General features: G+C 41.3%; 2 protein-coding genes across 4 annotated transcripts in view; both read right to left on the bottom strand.

Moving 5' to 3' along the window:
- LOC115468254 (E3 ubiquitin-protein ligase TRIM39-like) overlaps nt 1-25,864 on the bottom strand; it is an 872,633-nt gene that overhangs the window by 739,895 nt on the left and 106,874 nt on the right. The gene's annotated exons all lie outside the window — the stretch shown is intronic.
- Nucleotides 1-25,864, bottom strand: part of LOC115468253 (E3 ubiquitin-protein ligase TRIM39-like) — a 37,075-nt gene that overhangs the window by 2,123 nt on the left and 9,088 nt on the right. The window contains exons 2-7 of one of the 3 annotated variants that reach the window (XM_030199805.1): nt 24,567-24,662; nt 9,768-9,998; nt 4,943-4,965; nt 4,135-4,244; nt 1,446-1,451; nt 486-515 (exon numbers count right to left, since the gene is read on the bottom strand). In XM_030199805.1, coding sequence (XP_030055665.1) covers nt 486-515; nt 1,446-1,451; nt 4,135-4,244; nt 4,943-4,965; nt 9,768-9,998; nt 24,567-24,662 — 496 coding nt within the window. The remainder of the gene's footprint in view (nt 1-485; nt 516-1,445; nt 1,452-4,134; nt 4,245-4,942; nt 4,966-9,767; nt 9,999-24,566; nt 24,663-25,864) is intronic. The other 2 variants (XM_030199807.1, XM_030199808.1) reach the window with 2 other exon arrangements.

Below are 25,864 nucleotides of genomic sequence, written 5' to 3'. Positions count from 1 at the left end.
TGATCGGGTTAGAGGTAATGCTTTTAGGAAGGCGCATGCCAATTAAATACGAATGCACTAGTGGATCAATAATGGATTGTTCGAAGATCTTTAAATGCCTTAAAACTAGGGGCTTTGGCTGCCATTTTCGTTATATATCTCCATTTGCCAGCCTGTCTGTAAAACAAGCCAGTCTCATCAAAATTGAAAAGTCCTTGGACTGTCACAGACTGCTGAGTGGGAGTCATTCACTCCCTTATGGAAGTTTCGGAGGTGACCTGAGAAAACGGGAGTCTCCCAATGAATGTGGAAAACTTGCCAGGTCTGAACCAGAGGGATCACTCCCTGACCCTGATCAGGGGAAACACACATTGTCTTCTCTATCACAGGGGTGAAAATGATCCCTAACACTGGCTGTAGGTGTCGGTATAGCAAAATCACAGTCAAAGGACACATTAGTGGATTTGATGGTTTGGTATAATTAGTTATATATCAGATTCAGTTACCTGTATAGCTGCCAAATTCTATCCACCAATCTGCATTAAAAAAAAAAGATGAACAATGATCAGATCTCAGAGAAGAGAAATAAGTACAATGATATAAAAAATACATTAGGGGTGGACAGTGATTAAACATTTTAATTGTGATTAATCGTGTGATTAAAAGTTGTAATCATGCAATTAAGTGCTCTTAATGACAGCATGCATTTTGGCCATTAAAGAATAAGGTTTCAAACAGTTTTCACCACAACCTGCATTTACTTGTACAGTAGGGCTCGTGCTCAGCGTTGCCTCAAACTCCTTGTCTCCCCTGCACAGCGATCGCGCTCAGCAGATACTTGAGTCACGCAATGCAGGAAGTTGGGGAAGTCTTGTGGTTTCAAGTCTCAAGAGACCTTCCCCAACTTTCTGGACCATGCAGCGGGAGAGAAGGGAGTTTGGGGCAGCTCCGAGGAAGGAGAAAAAATCCTGAGCCCTGCTGTAGAGGTAAGCGTGGGGGAGGGGTGGGTCAGCATTAAAAAAAACAGGCAGCATCACAAAACATGTTATTCATTAAAATATTAATGCATTAATAGCGTTATTAATGTGTTAATTGCCCACCCCTAAAATATATATGTTTCTAACTGACTAAAACTTACCAAATCCAGCAGGATGTGATTTTATTTTGTAAAAAAAAACAATAAAGAGAGAGAGAAATGTTAGAGATTTTGAATTATCAAAATGTCCTTCAATGATCTTATAAGTACATTCATACATAAGCTTTGCCATCCAGGGAAAGACTGAAGGTCCATCAAGCCCAGTATCCTGTTTCCAACAGTGGTGAATCCAGGTCACAAGTACCTGGGAAGATCCCAAAAGAGTAAAACACATTTTCTGCTGCTTATTCCAGGAATAAGTTTATGAAATAGTAAACACATGACTTCCAGGATGCAATGCAGCAAAATAAAACAAGCTTTGCCTTATCACCCATTCCTTCTTCAGGTGATACTCAAACAGGAGTGACAATAGACAACACAAGGTCATTGTTGCTTTGGGCAGAACTGATGGTACAGCTGTTATAAAGTAAGAACGTGACATCATCCAGCCCATATTCAGCCCACAGCAGTCAGCATTTTTTAATGTTTAAATCATGTTGTATCATCAAGTGGTAACAGAAGAGGGGCAAATGAGATCCTTTGAAGAACTGCAGACACAATTTACCCTCAAACTACGGGATCGTTTCCATTACTGGCAGTTGACTCACTATGTAAAAAGTTTGCCTTGGGAATGCCTCACAGAGGATGTGCAGGAGGAACTTGCATCGGCATACTCCCTGCAGTCCCAGGGTAGAGTGTCATTGTCCATGAATCATCGGCATCTAAAAGACAGGACAGAAGAACCGGACTACCAGTTGCTGACTAGGCAGTGGAACATGGACTTAGACACAATCTTGCTACCAATTATAATACAGGAGTATATCAACAAGATCCAAAAAGCCTCCAAGATGGTTCAATACAGCGAAATGGAATACAAATTTGCAATGAGGGCATATATCCCTCCAAGGAGAGCCTTTCATATGGGAATATCCCCGGATGGTGCTTGCCCTAAGTGTGGGACGCAGGGGGCGACACTTGGACATATGTTTTGGTCATGCCCCAACATCCAAAAATTTTGGACAATACTTACCCAGTCGATTTCACAGATGTGGGGTGCTACTTGTAAGAAGGGACCACAGATGTTATTTGGAAAGCCCATGCTGGTGCGCCCGATTCCGACAGGGTTCAAGGGATTTACTCATAGAGCCATAATGATTGCAAAAAAAGTTATATTTACTGAGTGGATTACAAATAAAACTCCAACCTTGCAGCAATGGCGTAGTTTGATGATAGACTACATGAAGTTTGAAAAGCAATTGACAGACTATAAAAGTGAACGAAGATTTACAGAAAAGGACTTTTATCGGATTTGGACTGCCTTCTGGCAAACTATTCCCTTAGGGGGAAGAGGCCGGATCCTGAATTTGTAACAGAACTGCTTGGACAACCCAGTACAAATTGATCTGCTAAGAACACAAGAACATAAGGGAGGGTGGAAGTGGGAGGGAAGGGGGGGAGGGGGTGGAGATAGGAAACTAGGCACCAATAGGAAAGATTTCACAGGAGAATAAAAAGGGACATTGGAAATAGGTTGTAGGTTATGGCAGATTAGAAGTTTATGTTAGCAAAATTAAGAGATAGTTGAAGCTATAAATATCTTGTTTATGCTAGACATGAAAACTGTTTAGAGCCTATTTCTGAATATGATATGGAACTTTCTGTGAAAATCAATAAATAAATTTAAACATAAATCATGTTGTATTAATTGTAATGCAAAATCCACAAAAACATATGAATCCAGTCATATAAACAACAACCATGTTCCCACACCAAACCATTCCCTTTTTCACTCCCCCCACTTTAAGCAACCATAATAATGAGAAAAAGACTGCATAATTAGTGTGATATTGACTGGAAAATACGCTAGTTTTTTCCTATTTTTTATATGCAATATTTTGTTCATTATGTGACTTCAGCCTTATGCATTATTTACTATGTGACGGGTGCTGCTCTTTTCCCATTTGTTCCCAGATGTTCCTTTGTAGTTTAAGTGTTGGAGGGAGAGTTTTCTTTTGTGTGTCAGTAGCTGGTAAAAGTGGGACTCTCACTTCAGCAATTGGTGTAATTTTTGATTGTTTTTAAATTCCATTTATTTTGTAATTCCTCTTTTTGCATTATAAACCATTGGCTGTGCCGCTCAGCTGGTGTATTCTATTTATTTATACACACTGTTTATACTTATTCATCATTTGTACTTGGTGCTGAAATTGGTGGGACAAGACACCAGCTTGTTGTTTTCTTGAAGTTGTTATATACAATGAGCATATTCATGTCTTACTGCTAATTTCATTTTTGGTGCGCGTCGTAAAAATAATTTTTATTTTTGAACGCGCGCATTGGACGCTTGCCAAGTGGCATTTGACACATGTAGGTCATTACTACCCGGTTACCGCATGAGACTTTAGCACTAGGTCAATGGCTGGCGGTAAGGTCTCAGACCCAAAATGGACGCATGACAATTTTCATTTTGCACAACACGCGTCTACACTATATTTGTTTGGTTTGATGGTTTGTTGGCAACAGGTCATTTTAGATATTTGACGCTTTTTTTGTCCAGCCGCCTTAGTGTCTTTCATGTTTTGTATTATTTTTTATATTATGGCTCTGCTGCTTCCAAAAGTACAAAGACTAGGGGACACTCAAGGAAGTTACATGGAAATACTTTTAAAACAAATAGGAGGAAATAATTTTTCCCTCAACGAATACTTAAGCTCTGGAACTCATTGCCGGAGAAGGTGGTAACAGCAGTTAGTGTATCTGGCTTTAAAAAAGGTTTGGACAAATTCCTGGAAGAAAAGTCCATAGTCAGCTATTGAGACAGACATGGGAAGCAACTGCTTAACCTGGGATTTGTAGTATGAAGTGTTGCCACGATTTGGGTTTCTGCCAGGTACTTGTGACCTAGATTGGCCACTGTTTAGAAAACAGGAAACTGGGATGGATGGACCATTGGTCTGACCTGGTATGGCTACTCTTATGTTCTTATGACAAAGCAAATTAAAAAGCGATCAATTCCTCACCTCCAAATTTTGTAATCCATTTCTTCAGCTGCTGAGGGAAGCTCAATTGGAAACCCAGTTTCAGATCAGTAGAAACAGCCTCTGGTACCGGAAACGTCATTTTCTGACACCTATGGGTTAGAGAGTGACGGTGATTATTCTGGGAGAAGTTCACGCCCAGGGGATAGAGATGTGAACAGTGGAAGGAATAAGATATACCATGAGCAATCAGTTCTCTGTGGTTATGGGACTCATTTTTGAAACAGGAAAACATTCAAAATGCCCAAATCACTATTTTTGAAACCCATTTTTAAAGATTTTGCTATGCAGTTCATCGGCACTACATTCAAAAAATGGCACAAAGTGGCATTTGGACATTTTACTCTGTTACGGACAGAGCAGAGACTTTCACCAGCACCTCCTTCTGCACTAGGGTTGAGGGGCAGCAAAACTGACAGGGTAGAGGTGGAAAGAAGATTCATTGGTGGGGAATGAAGAGAGGATTCTGGGAGAGCCAAATAGGTGAGGACAGGAAGAGAGGAGATATCCGGGAGGTTGGTGGGAGAGAAGTTCTGGCAGTACAGAGATGAAAAAGAGAGAGTCAGGGGGAAGGGAGGTTAGGTCTGTAATTCTCCTCCCCTCTCCTCCATCTCTTCCCCTTCATTTCTCAGTGCTTCCTCCCTCCACACCTTAACTCTCCCTCTCCTCACACAATCCCACCTCCCTCTCTCCCATTCTCAATCTCAATTCTCACCAATCGATTAATTCCCTTCTTCCTCACTCAAAATCCATCCAGCCACATAGAAAAGAGCAGAAAACTAACTTCTACCTGCTCAGGGCGTCCTTCACATCCTAGAGGGAAATGAGAAAGAGAATATTTCTAGTTAGATTTCACAGTTTATGAGAACACATTATACATTAGCATACTCTACTCACAACTCTGCTATTCTTAATACCACTTTGTATTTGTTCTTTACCGACTTGGCAAACGGCTATGTAAGCCACATTCAGCCTGCATATAGGTAACAAATAAATAAATAAATACATTTCTACCAGAGGGATAATCCTGCACAATTTCAGCCTCAGGAATGGACTAACTACATCTTTAAAAAATGAGAAATGTTTACCCACAGTTTTTAGGCTGTAGAACATGAAAAACATCAACATTGTGAAAAAGTTGCATAGTCCCTCTCTACTGACCCTACAGTATACAAAACTTTCGAAAATGAAAGTTGCCCAATTTACCCCTCCAAACTTTTATAGCCTTTATCTCTGTTATTTATGTAATCCCCTGGAATTAATAGAAGGGCAGACTGACAGTGGTCGGGACCCCCGGGCAGTAAGGGTCTTCAGGGCACCCCCAGCCACTGCTCCCACCACCTCCCTCATGCACATCACAGCCCCCCCATCGCTGCAATTGCTGCCCCCTCCCACACACTACATACAGTCCCTCACATGTCACCTAGAATTTCTTGGCACATAGGAAAATGTGGGAGAACCACTGAAGAAACTAATGCCGAGTTGTCCAATAAACAAATATGAAAAGCCAAGTAAAATAAATAGTTGGGCAATAGACCCTGGTTATACGAAAGTTGTTTCATGTGGTTGTAAAAATGTTATATTATTGGATGTTAAATGATGGAGTGGACCCAGGTCCAAGGTATTAAGTGGGTCAAAGTTATACTGTTGGGGATAAGCATTGGAAAAATGGAAGTATATGAATATATTATGTTGCCCAATTATGATACATTGTTAAATAAAGGTTGGAAATGGCAGAAACGGGAAAAATGTTGATGAAAAAATGGTTGAATAAAAATAAAAGTTTATTATTATCAAGTAAACTGTTCTCAATTGGATGGTATAATATTTAAGAGGTGTTATGAGGGTATCATTTTGGACTCTGGTGGACAGAGTATGACTGAGCAGGTTACCACTCTTGATTGACCCAGAATGTTCTGACCCATGATGTCTGGGGAAAAAAACAAGAAAAGAGTAAAATGGTAACCAGAATCCAGTTTGAACAGGTTGCCACCCTGTGGTTGTCTGGGTTTCCTGTTTATATTTGAAAGAGAAACTTAGTAATATGAGCACATAGTATGTTCATTATGAGGATTGACGATGTTGAAATGAAGTTATGTGTTGAATAAAACTGAATGATGTTATGTGGGGTTTGTGTTACTCCAGGTAAAGGGAGAACAAAACCTAAAGAAACCCCTTAAAGGCAAGGGATTGGTGGCTGGGGGGAGAGTGTAATCCCATTAGTTTGAGATTACTAGGAGAGTAAGTCCCTGTAGAGAGTCACTGGAGGGAGTGACTGGGAGGTCTCTGGGTGGAAGGAAGCCCAGCCCAAGGAAAATAGTTTTGAAATAAAATGCGGAGAGAGAGTGCCCTTGTACTTAAGAATGATGGGGAGGGGGGGGGGGGGGGGGGGTTGGAAGATTACAAGGAGATAGTGTTTGCCCTTTGGGGGGGGGGGGTTCTTTGGTTGCCTGATGGTCTCCTACCACTGACCTGGAGGAGCAAAGAGGAATCTCAGCTGAGAGAAGTAGACCACTAGGTGTAAAGGAGAGTTGTGGCTCACCAAGGAAGTAACTGTGAAGGAGGAGAGCTATGGGTGGGCAGTGGAGAGACCCAGCCCAGGAACATGGGATGAAAGCCAGAGATTGACCATTCAAGGATCAGGGTGGTGCCAACGCAAAGGGTCATCCAGCAGGGAGGTCAGGCCACATAGGGTCTAGACCTATACAACTGAGAGGAGCACAGTCTTTGGGAATCTTATTCTCAGGGATAGGCATGGACAGAAGCATTGTAAAAAGTGTATATAGTCCTGCTGAAGAGTATCTGTAAATAAATCCTGGAGAGGAGATACAGGAGTTCCCTTGAGGAATACCAGAAGGATTGTGGTTTTAGAAGACTTCCATTCAAAGTTGAAAAGTTCACACAGTTGGAAGTTCCTGTTTTGCAGAGTTGAAGAATAAACAGTTGAGTTTGCATGAACTGTTGACTCCCGAGCACTTGTTGAACTTAAAAGAGTATAACGTATCTATTAAAATTGCCAATTTCGCAGCCAGCCTTGTTCTCCACATTTTACAGTAGACTTGTTTTGGGGGGTTTGCAGGACATTTGTAACCCCACGTTTGGTACCTTTTCACTCAGTGAGCCAAATATAGATCATTAAAAACACATGACTTCTGTGTAGAACAAACACAGCAATTTACACCTTCTTTAGAGCAGGATGATTTCGCCATTTAAGCCCCATTAATTTATTTTAAAAGCTCTGTGTCATCTGTCACGGTCCCAGGCTTTAAACAAACAGTCATGGACTCTGGAACAACGTAAGCCTTTGGCCTACTGTAGACGAGCGGCAGCAGGAGGCAAAACCCCTCAACTAGGACTGGACTGACAAGCTTGGATTGGTTGGAACCAGATGCTGGAAAGGCCTTGGCTTGTCCGGACTGGAACCAGAGTCTGGAACAGACTGGGCTTGGCTGGACTGGAACCGGATTCTGGAACAAACTTGGCAGGAACAGGATTCTTAAACAAGCTTGATTGGAACAGGATTCAGGATTCTCAAACAAACAGGATACTCAGGATACTCGAACAAGCTTGACTGGAACAGGATACTGGAACAGGATTCAGGATTCTCGAAAAGTCTAGGCTGCAATGGAAGCTAAAAGCAAACAGGGCAGACAGAAGGACGGGAACTGGAGCTGAAGACAAACAGGGCAGACACAAGCAGGAAGGGAACTGGAGCTGAAGACAAACAGGGCAGACACAAGCAGGATACAAAGCTGACCCACACAGACAAACAACAGACTATGGCTGAAGGCTGAACCTAGCACACAAACAAACCGAGAAGAACAGAAGCAGAAGTGCACACAGGCACCCTAAACAAGGAATCAAAACAGAAGTGCCCATGGGCACACAGGCTATGAATAAAGCAACAAGAAATCAAGACAGAAGTGCCCACAGGCATACAGACTATGAACAAGGCAACAAGAAATCAATACAGAAGTGCCCTACAGGCACACAGACAATAAACAAAGCAACAAGAAATCAAGACAGAAGTGCCCACGGGCACACAGACTATGAACAAGGCAGAAGTGCTACACTGCACACAAACTAACCTGGAGACCTTTGGAATTGCAAAGGCCCTGAATGAAAGTCCACCACTTCCTTATAAAGGCCCTCACTAATGATGTCACAACTACAAGACAGAGGCAGGAAATACACTGAACACCAAAGTGAGGCTTGAAACACACAGGAAGTGGAAAACACTACAGGACAGAGGCAGGAAATTATTATTTATTTATTTATTGTATTTGTACCCCACATTTTCCCAACTTTTTGCAGGCTCAATGTGGCTTGCAGAGTATTGTTATGATAAAGTCGTTACATGATTTAAATACAGTCGATGATAAGCTGAGGTATAAGAGGAATTAGATGGAAAGGTGTTAAGTAAGGTCGTGTGAGAGGTGTTTTTTGGTGTACTTGGGTGGTTTAAGGAATGATTTGTTTCATTGAGGGTGACTTTTGTAGGCTTTGTTGAAGAGATGTGTTTTCAGAGCTTTGCGAAAGCTGGTTAGATTGTTCATGGTTTTCAGGGCCATGGGTAGTGCGTTCCAAGACTGTGTGCTGTTGTACGCAAAGGTAGTAGCATAAGCTTGTTTGTATTTCATTCCTTTACAGCTGAGGAAGTTCAGATTGAGGAATTTGCGTGCCGATCTTTTGGCGTTTCTGGGCGGTAAGTCCACTAGGTTTAACATATATAGTGGGGCATCTGCGTGAATGATTTTGTGTACGGTCGTGCAGATCTTGAACTCAATTCGTTCCTTAAGCAGGAGCCAGTGCAGTTTCTCTCTTAGGGGCTTCGCACTTTCATATTTAGGTTTTCCAAAAATGAGTCTGGCTGCGGTGTTCTGGGCTGTTTGGAGTTTTTTGATGGTCTGTTCTTTACAGCCTGCGTACAGAGCATTACAGTAGTCCAAGTGGCTTATTACTAATGACTGTACTAGGGTGCGGAAGATGTTTCTTGGGAAAAAAGGTTTATTCTTTTGAGTTTCCACATCGATTGGAACATTTTTTTCGTTGTATTCTTCACTTGGGTATCGAGAGTGAGGTTTCGATCAATAGTGACTCCAAGAATTTTCAGATTTTCTGAGATTGGAAGTGTGCAGTAGGGTGTGGTTATAGTGGGGTAGTTGTTTGTGTTGTATTGGGAAGTGAGAACTAGACATTGAGTTTTTCCTGCGTTAAGTTTTAACCGGAATGAGTCCACCCAAGAGTGCATGATCTGGAAGCTCTGGTTAATCTCGTTGGTTATTTCGTTTAAGTCACTTTTGAACGGGATACAGATCGTAACGTCATCGGCATATATGTAGGGGTTAAGGTTTTGATTGGCTGAACAACAAAGTGAGGCTTGGAACACACAGCAAGTGGGAAAGAACAGACAGGAGTCAGCTCAGAAGCTGACCATCTGGAAATAAGGTGAGTCAAAGAGGGGTCACGGCCACAATCGTGACACTCTGATGTGGTAAGTGCAGCTTTGAAAAATCAGCCCTCATTATTTTAAGATATTTTGATCTGCAACTTGAATTCCCTGATTCCTCCTGGCAGATCTGTATCTTCCTTAGAAATATATTTGCTAATCTCACCTTCAGTAACTCGTTGGCCGGCTGCTGACTCTTCTCCTCTATCTCGGTGATCAGCTGCATGAGGGAGGAACTTTGCTCTTCTAGCTGGGTCACATGTTCCGTGATTCTCTGGAGAATCTTCTTCTCGTCCTCCTCCAGTCTCGAAAGAAGGATCTGCTTCTCCTTATTCAGAAACTGGTGCAACTCTTCAAACTCGGACTCAACTATTTGTCTTTTCCTCTCTGTCTCACTCTGGATTAAACACGGAGAGATAATTCTCAGTAACACTAGAGTGATTTTGTTGCCCAGAGCTCTAGATTCAGGTCCTTCAATGAACAAGGAATCACCAGGGCCAGTACAAGTGTACTGAGCACCCTAGATTAATCGAGACTTGTACCTTCTCCCACCTAAACCCATATTCCAGAGTTCCAGTGTCTCCATTACTCTCTTATCAGTGGTGGCTCTGGTACAGCCTTCCTCCTCTCACCACCCACTCTTTTCCCAGCCTTCCTCTCTCACCATACCCAGAAGCTTATCCCCCTTTCACAATTTCCTCCATCCCCTGCCCAGCAACTCCCTCTGCCTCTCTCCCCATGTGCACTGTGCCCATCCCAGTACCACTGTTGTCCCCATATTGTTTCTAAGTGAGCAGAAGAGACGTCTCCCTCCTTTGCTATTCTTACCCCTTACCAAAAGCAGCCTCCATTTTTGAATTCTAGTCACCATTTTTGACTCCTATCAATTATACCCTCTCAAAATGTAATAGCTCCAAGATAAAAAGGAAGTAATAAGCCTCAGAATACTTTCCATATACCAAAAAAGGAATTTTTATCTATATCATGTGTGTCTGTGTGTCAACACTTATCTTAGTGGTGCAGATGCATCAAATGAACTTCTGACAGTGTCCACTGTTTTGATAGACTCCATCAGGGAAGAGTCTTGAACAAGACACTGAAACATACTTCATTATGACTCAGTGTTGAAAGACTATTTACATTTTGAGTGTTTATAACTGATCTGATATCGTTGTGATCCTAACTCACTTCTTTTTAGTTAGTTTATTACCATTTTTTCTGTCTCCGCCACCCTCACTGTGAAAAAGTACTTCCTGATGTTACTCCTAAGTTGAAAACCCTGTAACCTCAATTCGTTTACTCTACTTCTGATGCACTAAATAAGTTTACCTTAGAGGAAAGGAGGGAGACATTTAAATAATTGACAGGTATTAATATGCAAACAAATCTTTTCCAGAGACAGGGAAATGGTTGAACTAGACAACATGAATTGAGGTTACAAGGTGGTTGACTTAGGAGTAACGTTAAGAAGTCCTTTTTCACAAAGAGGGTAGGCGATGCCTGGAGCAACCTTCTGGGAGAGATGGTGGAGACAAACATGGTGATGGGATAAACACAAAAAAATTACTGTATGGAAAAAGGATGACATAAAAGAAAACTTAGCAATGCTTAGACAGCAATTCCAGTAGTAGGGAAGGAAGGCCAGTGCTAGGCAGACTTCTATGGTCTGTGTCCCAAATATGGTAAAATAGGGCCAATTTCTACGATCTCTGTCCGAATTATAGAAAGACAGATCTAGATGGGCTGGAGTGGGCTTTGAGGTATCTTTTCTGTCTTTTAATCCGGAAGGTGAGCCCCGAACGCTGACAGTACTCGCTAACCTTCTTTATCTTCTTTTGAACGCAAGAGGGGATACTTAATTTTGTGCGTTCAAATGTTCTCTGTTTCTCTCTGTTACTTTATTTTCCTTCTCTCTCTTTCTCTCATACTCACCTGCCTCTCCCTGCCGCTACTTTCTGTCCTTCTGCCTCACACGGACACTGCCCACTTCAGGGGTATTGGGCACTATTGTTCTGTCCAATTTTCTTGTTCTTACCCCTGTCTTTTACCTACTCCTCTATCTTTTCTGTCTTCTTCCTTTGTTTTTTGCAGGTTCCCTTCTTTAGCTCTAAACTTGCACACTTTTTCTGACCCCTATCTTTCATATTCTTTTACCTTCTTGCTGTCTTCATGCACTGCGCTGAACTAACACACCTGCTTCCCTACATTTCTTCTCTCCTGTCCGTCTCTTTGATTTGCGTGATGTGCGCAAGAGTGTGCTTGTTGTGTGAATGAAGCATAACAACGAATCCAGGCGACTGCGATTTGGGTTTTGCTGTAAGCTTATTTCAATGTTCAAAATCTTTGGATTGGTCTTTATGCTAGCATTCTCGCTTAACAATCCTTAGAGATTGCGCATTTTCTGTTTCCAATCCCACCCTGTGTTCTGTCTTAATCCCTCCTTTTCAAATCCCTGTCCCCTTGTTCTCACTATGTATTCTGTTCTTTCTTCTTCTGTCGACCTTACTTTCCTCCCTAATCCCTTTTTCTGTTCTCCTTCATCCTAACTTCTTCTACCTATCTCTCCTATTAGTCCCCTGGGTCTTATTCCTGCTCTTTTCTTTTCTGTACAGTTTCTTTGATGTTCCCGTATCGGGGGAATTTCCTTTACTCTAGGAGAACAGCACGCTTTCAAATTGCTCTCTCCCTTAAAATCCTTTTGAATTCTCTGTTCTTATAACCACTCTTCAAAACTGACAGACAGCCCCCACCTTTTCACATCTGCTATTGCCTTCACTCTGTGTGTGCGACAGTTATCCACGAGATTCTTTTTACGTCTCGGGACTGTCCCTCCTCATTTTTTTCCTATTGGAAACAGTAATTACGGTGTTCAGCTTTGTAGCTGCTTACCGTCGTCCAACTGCTGTTTTCCTCTTATCTAATCAGTTCCTTCAGTCTTCTGAACTATGCTTTCTCTCTAACCACTCAGCCCACACCCCCCCTTCCTGTCCACACTTTTCTCGGCTCTTTTTCATAGTGCAGCATGAATAACTGCGTAGTATCTCTTATTTCGTTCTTTTTCCTTTTGCATCTTTGTGTGTGTCTTTGCACTCTGTCTGCCGTCTCTGCTTTTCTTATTTCTCATTTCCACCTGTCAAAATCTTTATTATTTACTGCGTAGTTCAACTGATTGCTCTTTTTCACAGCTGTTCAGTCCTGTGCTCTCACCCCACCCCCATAGCCATTTTTCTTTCCTTAAGTCCAATCTGAATCCCTTCCTCCACAACATTTTGTTCTTGTCCCCCTTTTTCTGCCACAATAATCCTCCCTGCCCTCCTCTCTGATGCTCTACCGACTCCTACACTATATGTCTGTGGTCCGTGTAAAATTTATAAGGCTGTGGCCCGCACGGTACCAATTGGGGTAACTTGATACCTTACATACACCTTTTTGGCTTCTTGTGCAAACCAGAAATCATTTTTTTATTTTTTGATTTCCTAGAAAACTTTTCTTTTTCCTTCTCAGTCCCATGTGGTGTGAGTTTTGATTCTCTTTCCAGAACCAAGCTTATTACATTACTAGTAAATATATACTCCCTCTTGGGCTTCGAATCTGCCTTTGTAAATCTATTTAAACTTGCCCGAAGAGGTGTAAGTTCTAAACCCCTTTTTCTCACATTTTTTTAATATCCTTATCCAGGCTTCCGTAACTGCCATTTCTTTCTGTAGCTTTTAAAGGTTTTCCCTAACAAGTGCTGTAGTTCACTATCTCAAGGACATGAGAATCTGGGAAGATTGCCCACTTTAGCTGCCTTATCAGTCCAGCACTGCTTTGGCAGAGGAGGCTCTACAGTTCACTTTTAAAAGCTAAGAAAGTGATTTTTTTTTTCTCTCCCCCTTTTCCGTTCGTTTTAGTCCTTGTTCTATGCTGAAGTGGTACAACAGTCATTTACACAGGTATTCTTTTTAACCTCTCACTGTCTATCCTCTGTCAACTGTATTGCTCCTAAATCCATCTTTTTCATATCTTTCAAATCCGGTTTCCCCTCGAAATTGGTGGACTTATGCAAGGGTCCTTCCCTTAACGCCGAGGAGATTATCTGATTCTCTGGTTGTCTCCCACTCCCCAAAATTGCTGAACTTTTGGGCGTTGCCCTCTATTTTATTTCATTTCCCTTAAATAATACACCGTCTGATATTCTAATGCTTTCTCATTCTGTCTCTGAGCCATGATTTTAACTCCGAGACAGGTTTTTCTTTCTTTTTGTACTGCAATTGACAGCTTGCTAGACCTTATTGTGCTACACCATGTGCTTACAAAGTGTTAAAAGGGTATCTTTCCTTCAAACATACATTATTTGACTTTCCCCTTTAAAAAACGGCTTTCTTCTTCTTTGTCCTAGTGGCCCCCCCCATGACTTATACGGTAAATGGTATTACTCACTTCCTAGATATATATCTTAATAGTCCACTATAATGTATTTCTTGCTGAATGCTTAACCGGCAATATTTTAGGAAGGCTGTTGCATATTTTGTTTTATTGTTCTATTTAAATGATATCATATTGTGCTTGTGTTCTATGACACAGGGGTTTAGCGTGGTTTCCAAGGCATATTAGATACAGACTCTTTCTTGTAAAAATATTTGTGCTCAAATCTTCATAACTTTTACTTCCGTGATGGCTGCGCTGGTCCGCTGCTTATCTATAATCTTTACATGTTTATAACACTAATCTTATCAGCCATACAAGAAAACATTAAGCTACGTATACCAAAACTGTTCCTTCCTGTTCTGCTTTACCACCTTCAAGCTTTCTTTTCATATTTTGCTGTGTGGCAACCTTAGTATACACTGTAAAGTTCAGGTGCCTCACCCGAAGAGCTTACATGTTTTTTCCCCTTAAAATAATTTTTTTCTTGCTACTTCTGGATTAGATTTCAGAGGTTCTTTCTAGGAACATGCCATATTTATTATTTCCTTTTCCCTTCTTTCTCCTTTATTTCTTAATATTTTTTTTTTTTCCTCTCTCTACTTTATTGTACTAGTGTCATGCAATTAACTTTGATACCGATGTCTGGGACTTACATGCATTGAAGGGGATCCTTCAATGGATAACGGCATCTTATTTATTAGGGGCAGACTTCCATTCCATTTTTGGAATGGCCTGCGGTTTCGGCATTATTGCCCACCTATGAGTTACCTGTATAAATGAGCGCGGGGTTAATAAAGAGACGTCTAATAACTTTCGTTGCGATTGTATACAAGGTGACTCGGGCGTATCTAAATTCTTAAATTTTGGTTGTTTGAATTGAGCAGAATCTTCAGTCTAAAATTTTAGCTGTATATTTAAAATATCCGGTGGAGGTTAGTCGAATTGAGCGGAAACTTCATTAGAATAGAGCAGAATCTTCCTAACCAGCGAAAATCCATGGGGTATCTGTTCTCCGAGTTCAGGGAACTAGTTTCGCAGTTTCCTGCGCACTTTCAGGGGTAGTAGTCTCCCCTCCTTTGAGGGTTCCACCATTGGAGCGAATCATGGCCAATGGAGCTGACTCTTGGCAGCTGGTAGAGTAGAATCCTAGTTGTAGGAAGCCTACCCTGGGGAAACAGTTTTTTATTTTTACGTAGGATACATAAATAAGCAGATACTAGGCATTTATTTATTTATATACTGACATACCACTTGCTCATACCTAATTTCTTACATATTCCTTTCATCTTTGCTACTATTGTTCGTCTGTGATTCTAATGTGCGGCAAAAGCATTGAGCTTTCCGCCAATTAGTAATTTATATTTTAGGTTCCATTTCTGGGACGCTCTTGAAGACGCGTGAGTATAAAGGTGTTTTCTGTACGCATGATGCATGTTTTCGTTTAAATAATTTCCCTTTGCACATTTTTTTATATATATTTATAGAGGCACGTATTATAATTCTTTGAACTAGGATCCAACTTGAGATTTCTTTTGCCATTTTACACTGCACACCTATGTGGATTGTTTTCCCCTTATTTTTAATTCCATTATGTCCACTCAGTCCTCCACTAGCCCCCTGGAAAGAGTTCTCAACTTTTTCCCCGCTGATAAAAAAGACCTTTCCCGTTTATGTCAAACCTGGCATACCGTTTGGTCCGCCAGAGACCCGGGACTGGAATGGCCAACAAAGGGCTCATTTGATCAGGGTAAGCTCCAAGCCTTGGTCTGCTATAATGAATCCAACAAAACAGGAAAATCTAGGGAGAAGCATTTAGCTGCTATTAATAAATTTATACTTATTGCACAACACCAGCATGACAGAGCCCTAGCGAAGTCTGATTGCGATCAAGCCCCTTGCCAAGAGGCAATAACACCTACGGCCCCTCCGCCTTATGACAATAACGGTCGAAATCAGGGCCCACGGCCCTACCGCCCAGACCGTAGAGTTGATTACCCTGAAGAAAGAGGTCGTCGCTCTCAACCCCAGCGAGGTCCCCCAAGGGGCCCTCTTGGAGATACTAGGCGACAACGAGACTATCGTTCCTGGCCTAGCCCTGATCGCTATCCTGATGTGCTCTGTTATCGCTGCCAACAATACGGTCATTATGCTGCTGAATGTCTTCAGACACAGCCATATAGATTTAGAAAACCGCAGGTCCGTCAAAATCCCCCAGAATGCCAGTCATTCCCTTTGTGGAACCCGGATCAACGCCGTCCGCAGTGACCACTGATCTAGGGATCAATATTGCCCACCCCATAATGACTAGACGGTACCCCGAACCCGATTTGATTTTGTTGCTCTCAGTTACCCATACTACTCAGCTACTTAGTAGTATCCAGAAACCATTTCTCTGTATATGTATTGGTGTGATGTTTCTGTTTATATTACAGGTGACATGTCTTCATCTTATATTTTTCGAGGTTTAATTTCAAGTGTATATTTATGGTACCATACAAATGACCTAACTGAGTCAGCAAGTTATTTAGTTGTTTTTATGCATACCTTCCCTGGGGAGTCCTTATCAACTGCAGGGGTGAGCGATCCCCAGAGGATATTCATTTTATGTCTATTTATATATATATACCTGAACTGACTTATTTATGCCATTTTACTTTATACGAGATCCCTTTTAAATAAAAGCTGTATATTGCTCATTGTTAAAATGTTTTCTGCTTTAACTATTAAGCTGTTTAAATTGATGTGACATTTACTTCTTTAGTTTTTTATGAATATAAAGCCTTCATTTTTGAAATCTCTCTATGATATGTGTGACATCTGAAAGCTTTTCATTATTTCCTTGTCTAAGAAAGAAGAAATATTTAATAACCATTATCTGTTATATGGAATGAATGCGAGAAATATTCCCTTGAACTGGCCATTTGGGGGAGCATTTTGCGCTGATCATAGATTTTATAGTATTCTTGGACTGAGAATTGGTGAAGCTTTCAGACATAAATTGGGAAAATTATACACTCCACTTTCTGATTCCTTTCTATTTAAAACAGGTTATCACAATATGGCAACTATTACTCTTTTTATTTGTGTGCAGCGGTCCTGGAATTTATGCTTTGTGTATTTAACTAACACCTTGCTTCAACTAACTCTTGCCACGTAGTGGATTTGTCTTGAAGCGATATGCTTCTCCCTACTTTTTTGACTGATTGAAAAGGGTTACTTAAACTCTATGTGAAGGTCAATCAAGTAGCTGCACTTTTTAATGTTTTTTCTTCCATTTGTCTTTTTTGAGGAACCTTTTTCTTGCATTGCCATTTGAATATGCCTTGTTGCAATTCAGATGTATCATATTTTGTTTTATTTTTTTTTTAAGCCTATTTTTGTCTTACACCCTTCAAGGTGCTTTTTTTTTAAATATTTTAATTTTTTTTAATTTTTTCATTCTCGATGCTTTGTTTCTTACCATCCCTCCTTCCTGGCCCCTATTTTATACCCACGACCCGCCTCCTAGCATTATGACTTCATTCAATAACTTAACCACATAAATTGCACTACTGGTCTGTTTAAAGTTTTGCCTTTCCCCAGATGGATACAGGAATCCCGTTGACGTCCCTCACCGAGGAGACGACTGCTAGCAAAGAACAGCTACCCGATAATGTATCCGATCTGAAGGTTATGTTACAGCAAAGAATCGCTAAATTAAAAGACAGATGCACAGACCCCAACCTTACCTGGTTTCAGAAACAAGACATTATTGAACGTGAGTTTCGACAGATGCATCAATTGGTCCATGAACAAAAGAGACAGGCTCTCCACTTACTGAAGTTGCAAGAAAATTTGGCCTCTACCCTTCCTTCTGAATCATCTAGCTCGTAAGTCCTGCTGGCCTCCTGCAGCTGAGGGCTCAACCCTTGGTGAATGGTAGTCATCGTAGGTGAAGATTCCATATCTATTGGCGATAAATGGCGACGCATTGCCCTCCATACATCAATAATTGAACATTTACCATCATCTCTAAATTTTAATTGTTTTTCTCTTTTGTTCCATATACTTTACCATTATTATTTGATCATGTCTTTCTAAAAATTACCAATCTGTCTCGCACATTATGCAAGCCAGAAGTGGGGATATATTATGCAAATCCCAATTCCAAATCCCAATTCCAATTTTTTTTTATTTAATTTTAAGTTGATGGTAGAATAAAGACATGGAAAGATCCCAATTTGTACACCATAAGTACGTCTTTAAGGTCCAAATGATGTTAGATCCCCCAAGGTTGTGGCAATAATCTTTACACCTTGCAAACTACTGGACCACATGTGAAAGATATACGTGTTTACTCAGCCGCAGAACCAGATGTTACCAGCCTAACCATCTCAAGACCGGCAACTTCCTTCAGCAAGCCAGCCTGAAAACCCAGCCCTGTTGGATCTTCCAGAACTCCGTCCAGATTCTTCAACGCTTCCACCGCCTCGACCATGTTCGATGAAAGAAACTTTTGAACTGATACTTAATTTGAGAACTACTGTTGCTGTTTATGGACATTATAGATTCATATTATGTTTTATTTTCAGTTTAGCAGCAATCCTGTCTAGATATTGAAAAGGTTTTATTTTTATTTTCCTATTATTTCCTTTAATTGTTCTAATTGTTTTTCCACGAGTTTCCCCGTCATTTCTGTTTATGTAATTTAAATTGAAGTTGATATTGCTCAGATACAAGGGTAAAATCAAACCCTAATACTGGCTAAGATATCATAATGTAGATGTAAACCCTGTTAGTATCAACCTGTTATGCAATTGTTTAACTTTGGTGTAGGCTTACTTGAGCTGCATGTCTTTCTGTAGGTTTGACTAAGCTCCAAGAGGGGTAACGGATATATACAATGCTTCCCATACTTCCAGGTCATTATGCATATGTCAAGATCCATGCATGACCTTGGTTAATATAAATTTTCCTAGGATTGACCATTTTTGCTGTATGAGGCAACCTCATACTTGCTATCCACTTATTAGTGCTCATGATTGGATGCCAATGATGAGTACTAGTAAGGTCCAGGAATCCCGACCTGTTTAAGGATTCTGAATACCTACAACAGCCTAGATTATCTCCCCATGTACTATGCAACAGATACAATAGAAGTCATAGCAAGACCTGAAAGTGTTTATTAGTATGATCCACCTGAAATTGCTATTACCCGCATACCTATATTTCATGGGATTTTGTAGATGAACTCATGGTTTTGTTCCAATCATAAAACCTTTCTCACTACAGGTTTGAGTACGCCTCAAGAGGGGTAACATCAAGATTAAGCCCAAGGGTTTGGGTAATATAAAGGAAATTCCATATGCCCAAAAATATACCACCTACGAATGAAGTTTTCTGTCTGGCATAATATCTGCTAGCAATGCATAAGAGCAAAACTCCCCCTCTCGTTTGATAGCTTGCCACCTTCTGGAATGGATGATGACGAGCTTGACGAGCTTTGTGTCACCCCTCTCCAGAGGGGGTGACAAGTGGGGAATGTATAATTATACTACAGCAAGAGGCCCTCACTGGATGCCCACCGGAAGGGTGGAAGGCCAGATTTTAGGACTCAGGCTGTAAAAATACCAGCTAGGTTTAAAAATCTATGACTGGCTGAGCAAGGACTTGCATTTCCTGTAAGTTAATATGTGTCCCCGCTTGGGATCCATCCACTGGAATAGTGGTGGGTCAATTTACATACCTTAAACAGCCTAAACTGCTAAAAAGTACTGAAATGATTTAATATTTGAGAATCTGCAAAGAGCAGGTCTGAATAATGACTTCTGACACAAATTGGTACAATTTTTAAATCAAATATAGCACCTGTAATGAAAAATCAGATGAATAAAATGGAGCTTATTAGTTTTGGTATACAATGATACAGAGGTAATACAGAGTTCATGAAATGGTATGAAAGGTATGAAAAGTATGAAAAGTATTGCAGCCGGAAGATGTGAAACTGTTATCTCAACGCTTCCCAAAACATGTTGATAATTAGCAGTAGCTGAGAACGGAAGGAGGTGGGCACATCAGATAGCAGATCGCGTGGGAAAGTATGATCTCAGAAAGTGAGAAAGATTAGGAGCAAGGTATCTCACCATTCACTTCTATGGAGAGGATAGAGTATAAAAGATGGGAGATTTTGGCATAGTTTGAGAGTCTTCTCCAAAGCTTCTGTCAGACGGCGAAGCCCTGTGCGGATAAAACCAGAATCTGATGTCTGTATTTGTATCAACTTGAAGACCTGTGTTTGGGTAAGAAATAAAATGTATCTATCTATCTAAACCTATCTCTGTCTTTATTTTTATTGATTCTATCTTCTCTTTACCTTACATTTAGCCTACCAGGTAGATCATATACAAGTGACACTCAGTCTTTGCAGAAACTTAGACAGATGTTTAATAAGATTTATGTGGGAACATAAATGGCCCAGAATATACCTAGATCTAGAAAAACAGAAAGTTGTAGTTATGGGAATTAGTTTTCAATTACGGCTCCTAATGCCACCCCAGAACAGACCCCCTTATGATTGGGTGACAATGGAGGTTAGAGAAACTATACAGAACCTGATATATGAACTAAGTACCTTTAGTCCCCCGTGTGACGGAGTCAGAAAGAGGTCTACAAGAGGGGGGAATTAAAACAGAGGGCAACAACTCCAGCAGCTGAGAAGTCTGAAAACTGAAGGCCAGAGCTAGGCAGACTTCTATGGTCTGTGTCCCAAATATGGCAAAATAGAGCCACATGCAAACTACCTATATCAAAGGACATACATTGGACCTCCTATCACATAAACTACCTACAGACATTAACCTATTAATAACAGACATCAAATGGATAGCAATACCTTGGACTGACCATTACAAACTGAACCTAACTCTAAACTGGTGGAAGAAGGGCTCAAACAGTACATCAGAACGTACTACTTACACTACAAGAGGGCAAATCGATCCACAAATATTCTGGCAACAAATATTGTTTTTCTACTTTCCTTTATTATTATCATGTTACCCAAGATCCTTATGCTATACTAAATGTATATTTTCTTATATATTTCCATTATTCATGCTGTAATGTAAGCCACATTGAGCCTTCAAAGAGGTGGGAAAATGTGGGATACAAATGCAATAAATAATAATATGACAATGAATGGACAACATACACTGATTCCATACTTTATCTCAACCACTGGGATGGCAGATGCAACAGTGTACTAAACAAAATAGCACCCTTAAAAACAAAAATATCAAAAAGACAAAACACTATACCTTGGTTCAATGATGAACTAAAAAAAAATCAAAACACAATCTAGAAAACTTGAACGAGTATGGAGAAAGACAAAAGATAAACACACACTCAATGCATGGAAACAAATACATAGAAAATACAAATACGCAATAAAACAAACCAAAAGGTCCTACTACAAAACCAAATAAGGACCGGACTACAAAGATATGAAGAAACTATTCCAACTCGTAAATAAGTTACTAGACGCCACCCCTATCACCACAATCAACACAGACATCCCTCCCGCAGACAAACTTGCTAACTACTTTATCGAAAAAATAATAAAACTATGCAGCACACCTCCTCATCACAATACCGACATCGAAATCTTCTTCAACGATCTGGACCCATCCTCCGAAGGATACCCAGCTGACCGCATTTGGACAACATTTAATCTCCTCAGCACCGAATCAGTTACACAAGCGACTCACAGGTTCGCCAAGACCCACTGCAAACTGGATACATGTCCCAGTCATCTACTGAAGTTTGCCCCAGACCACTTCATAGCAGACCTTACATCCCATCTAAACTTCATGTTACAACAAGGTCTCTTCCCTGAGGAACATGGCAACATCCTACTCACCCCAATACCAAAAGACGCCAAGAAAAGCACAAACAATATCACCAATTCCACCCAGTTGCGTCTATCCCATTAGTAGTAAAAATGATGGAGAGCTTCGTGACTAAACAGCTTACGGAATACCTGGACAAGTTCTCAATACTACATAATTCACAATCAGGATTCCGATCCCACCATAGCACTGTCCTAGTCACCCTCCTGGCCAAATTCAAGCAGGACATTGCCATAGGCAAAAGCATACTCCTCCTCCAGTTCGACATGTCGCGCGCATTCGACATGGTAAACCACAACATACTACTAAGAATACTAGGCCACTTCGGGTTTGAAGGAAACGTACTTAACTGGATCAAAGGCTTTCTAACCACTAGAACTTATTAAGTAAAATCAAAGTCAAACATATCACCACCGTGGAAAGCAGTCTGCAGAGTACCTCAAGGATCATCATTATCAGCAATACTCTTCAACATGATGATGATTCCACTGGCACAGTCCTTATCCAACCGAGGCCTTAACCCATTCATTTACGCAAATGATGATACAATATACATCCCCTTCAGACATGATCAGACAGAAATAACCAACAAAATCAATGATAGTCTGAACATCATGGACTCCTGGGCAAACTCATTCCAAATGAAACTGAACACCGAAAAAACACATTGCCTCGTCCTCTCCTCTCCATATAACACATACAAACCCACAACCATAAATACTCCAGGACATACCCTCCCTACCTTGGACAGTTTGAAAATACTCGGTTGCACACTCGATCGCAACCTTACCCTCGAGAGCCAAGTAAACTCTGTAACAAAGAAAATGTTCTATTCAATATGGAAGCTCAAACGATTAAAACCTTTCTTCCCAATAGCAACTTTTCGATACCTAATACAATCAATGGTCCTAAGCCATGCAGATTATTGCAACGGAATCTACGTGGGCAACAAAGAACAACTCATTAAAAAACTCCAGACCGCCCAAAATACAGCAGCCAGGCTGATATTCAGCAAAACACGCTTTGAAAGTGCCAAACCCCTCCGAGAAAAGTTGCATTGGCTCCCAATCAAAGAACAGATCATCCTCAAAATCTGCACCTTAGTCCACAAAATCATATACGGCGCAGTCCCAGAATACATGACAGACCTCATAGACTTACCAATAAGAAACAAAGTCAGATCATCAAGATCCTACCTAAACCTACACTACCCAAATTGCAAAGGACTGAAATACAAATCAACTTACGCAGCCGGCTTCTCCTACATAACTGCATAACTATGGAATGGGCTCCCCAAAGTTGTGAAAACAATCCACAACCACTTGAACTTCAGGAAATCACTAAAAACCAACCTCTTCAAAAAGGCCTACCCCAACAACCCCACGTAACCCTCTTCACCTACCAACACAGCATGACTATGATCGAACAAGACAACACGCAATCTTCATCCATTCCGACCCTCCACTTATACCTCATACAATCACTATACAACTTTGTATTTGTTATCCACCGACTGGGCAAACGCCTTTGACGGTACTATGTAAGTCACATTGAGCCTGCAAATAGGTGGGAAAATGTGGGGTACAAATGCAACAAATAAATAAATACATTTCTACGATCTCTGTCCGAATTATAGAAAGACAGATCTAGATGGGCTTTGAGGGCAACTCCAGCAGCTGAGAAATCTGAAAACTTCACGTCACACCTGGCAAAACTCTACTGTGGGTCAAAAATTCAAAAGCACATCTAATATAACATCTTTAACTAACACCTTTAACTGTATTTTAAATGTTTTTTACATAAATGTATATAAAATACTCATCTTCAACTTTTTGAAGTATTATCGGGTGGAGGATAACTCAGCTCTCACAACCTTCCTTCAATGACCAACTCAGAATCATTAAAAGACCTCCGCTGTTGCTCTTCTCTTCCTCCACTCTCACTTCTCACCTCCCCACTGAGTCCTAGTTCTGTTCCACACCAAGCTCCACTTTCCTTATGGGCCCTGTGTGGACCTGTGATCCCATGAACATGCATGCACCCATGAACATACTTCTGGGTTTGTCAGGGCTCCTGCTTTTGACCCACTGGTGCTCAAGTTGGTTTCCCAGGTTCACTCCAACAAGGCAAGCCAGCTGAATCGGGACAATATTTTCCCCAGTGTGCCCAGAACTTACTTCTTTCTCTTTTTCAGGCTCCTGCCTACCTCTCGCTTTGCTTCCCTACACCAGAGACTCTTTCAGTTCTCAGGACCATGCTACTGCTCCAATTCCTGCCCCCTAACAGGCCCTGGTGCACTCAGCCCTGCAGCCATCCTTCCTGGCACCACAACAGCCCCGAAGACCCCCACTCTACACTGCTGGATGGGATCAAGCCTGAGCCCAGTTCTCCTTTCCCATTTTGCAGCCCATACCACACTACCTCTCTGCAAGAAATATGTTACAATTTTCCTTTGTTCCACATACGGATTCAGAATCTGCCTGTTCTCAGCGTATAAGGTAGCGATACTTATAATATGGAAACTATTTGTTGGTTCCTTATTGGCTGAAAACATACTATTAGTAACGAGGCAGATTGAATTCTCTTATTCAGGTGATTCAGGGGATTGATGTAGTGAGAGGAAAAAAAACAACCCTGCAGAAACTGGATCAGAAAGAGACACAGACACCCACCTTCAGCTCTTCAGCTTTCTTCCCTTCAGTAGATTTTAACTTCTCCAGATCTTCCAGATTCTTTTTCACAGGCTTCAGGTGCATTTTAAGCTTTTCCTGTGAATATTAAAACATCCTTGATTAGCATGTGATTATTTTATAACCACAATTTCAGACTTCCGGTTATGCAGTGAGCGAAGCGGCAGCAGCTGTTTGAAGCTCCGGGAACCCCCGCTCGAAATCGGATAAATAAAAAGTCACATCGCGTACAAAACGCCCTCCTAGGTGACTGGCTGCATGGACAAGTTTGTCCATAAATCCCCCACTGAAATGGCGCAGAAAACCGGCACGAAAACGAGGGGAAAAGCTGGAGGTGGAGAAAACAAAATGGTGGACGGCTCCGCGGTCGCGGCGCCGGCATTCATAGAGATGCAACTAGAACAACTAACAGCAGCGGTGGTTCGCGCGATGGATCCGCGCTGGGATGCACTGTCTAAACGCCTGGAGGCCATTCAAACTGGGCTTGACGGACTGGAGACTAGAGCGGGAGACCTTGAGGTGAGAGTTGCGGCGCTCGAAGATGATACACGTGCACAGGGCCCCGATATAGCTCAACTACAACAGCAGCTGGCGGAACATGCTGCTAAGCTGGAAGACCTAGAAAACAGGTCCAGGAGGAACAACATAAGGATAGTGGGGATCCCAGAGCGAATACAGGATAGAAACCTGTCGGACTGGCTGGAAAACTGGCTTTCAAAGGAACTAGCGCTGACTGATTCCACAGGCCACTTGGTTATCGAGAGGGCCCACAGAGTAGGGCGCCGAATGGAAAATTCCCAGCGCCCCAGAGTAGTAGTGGCAAAACTCATGAATTTTCGACACAGAGTGGAGATACTACAAGGATTCCGCCAGAAAAGAGAGTCTTTACGCTTTGAAGGACAGAAGATAATGATTTTTCAAGATTTCTCTCAGAAAGTACAAGAACAGAGGCGGGCGTTCCACCCGATATGTGCGGAATTGGCACAAAAGAATGTAAAATTTGCATTGATGTATCCCGCACATTTGAAGATACGACATCAGGACACGTGGAAGCACTTTCAAAACGTGGCAGAGGCTCAGGCCTTTATAACTGATTAAGGACTTGGTAAAAAGTCATGAGCGACATTAATGGAGGGCGGAAGAAAAAAAAAGAAGCAGAACCATATGATTGAAAAAGGTGACTGGTAATAATTTAATTGTTCAAAGGAGAGTGGGGACTCCCTCTGCAAAATCCGGAATACCAAATCCGTAAGTAGCTTGCGGAACAGGAAGGGGTAGAA

This window comes from Microcaecilia unicolor, chromosome 4, assembly GCF_901765095.1.
Source record: "Microcaecilia unicolor chromosome 4, aMicUni1.1, whole genome shotgun sequence".
NCBI lineage: Eukaryota > Metazoa > Chordata > Amphibia > Gymnophiona > Siphonopidae > Microcaecilia > Microcaecilia unicolor.
This window is presented reverse-complemented; position numbering and strand designations above follow the sequence as displayed.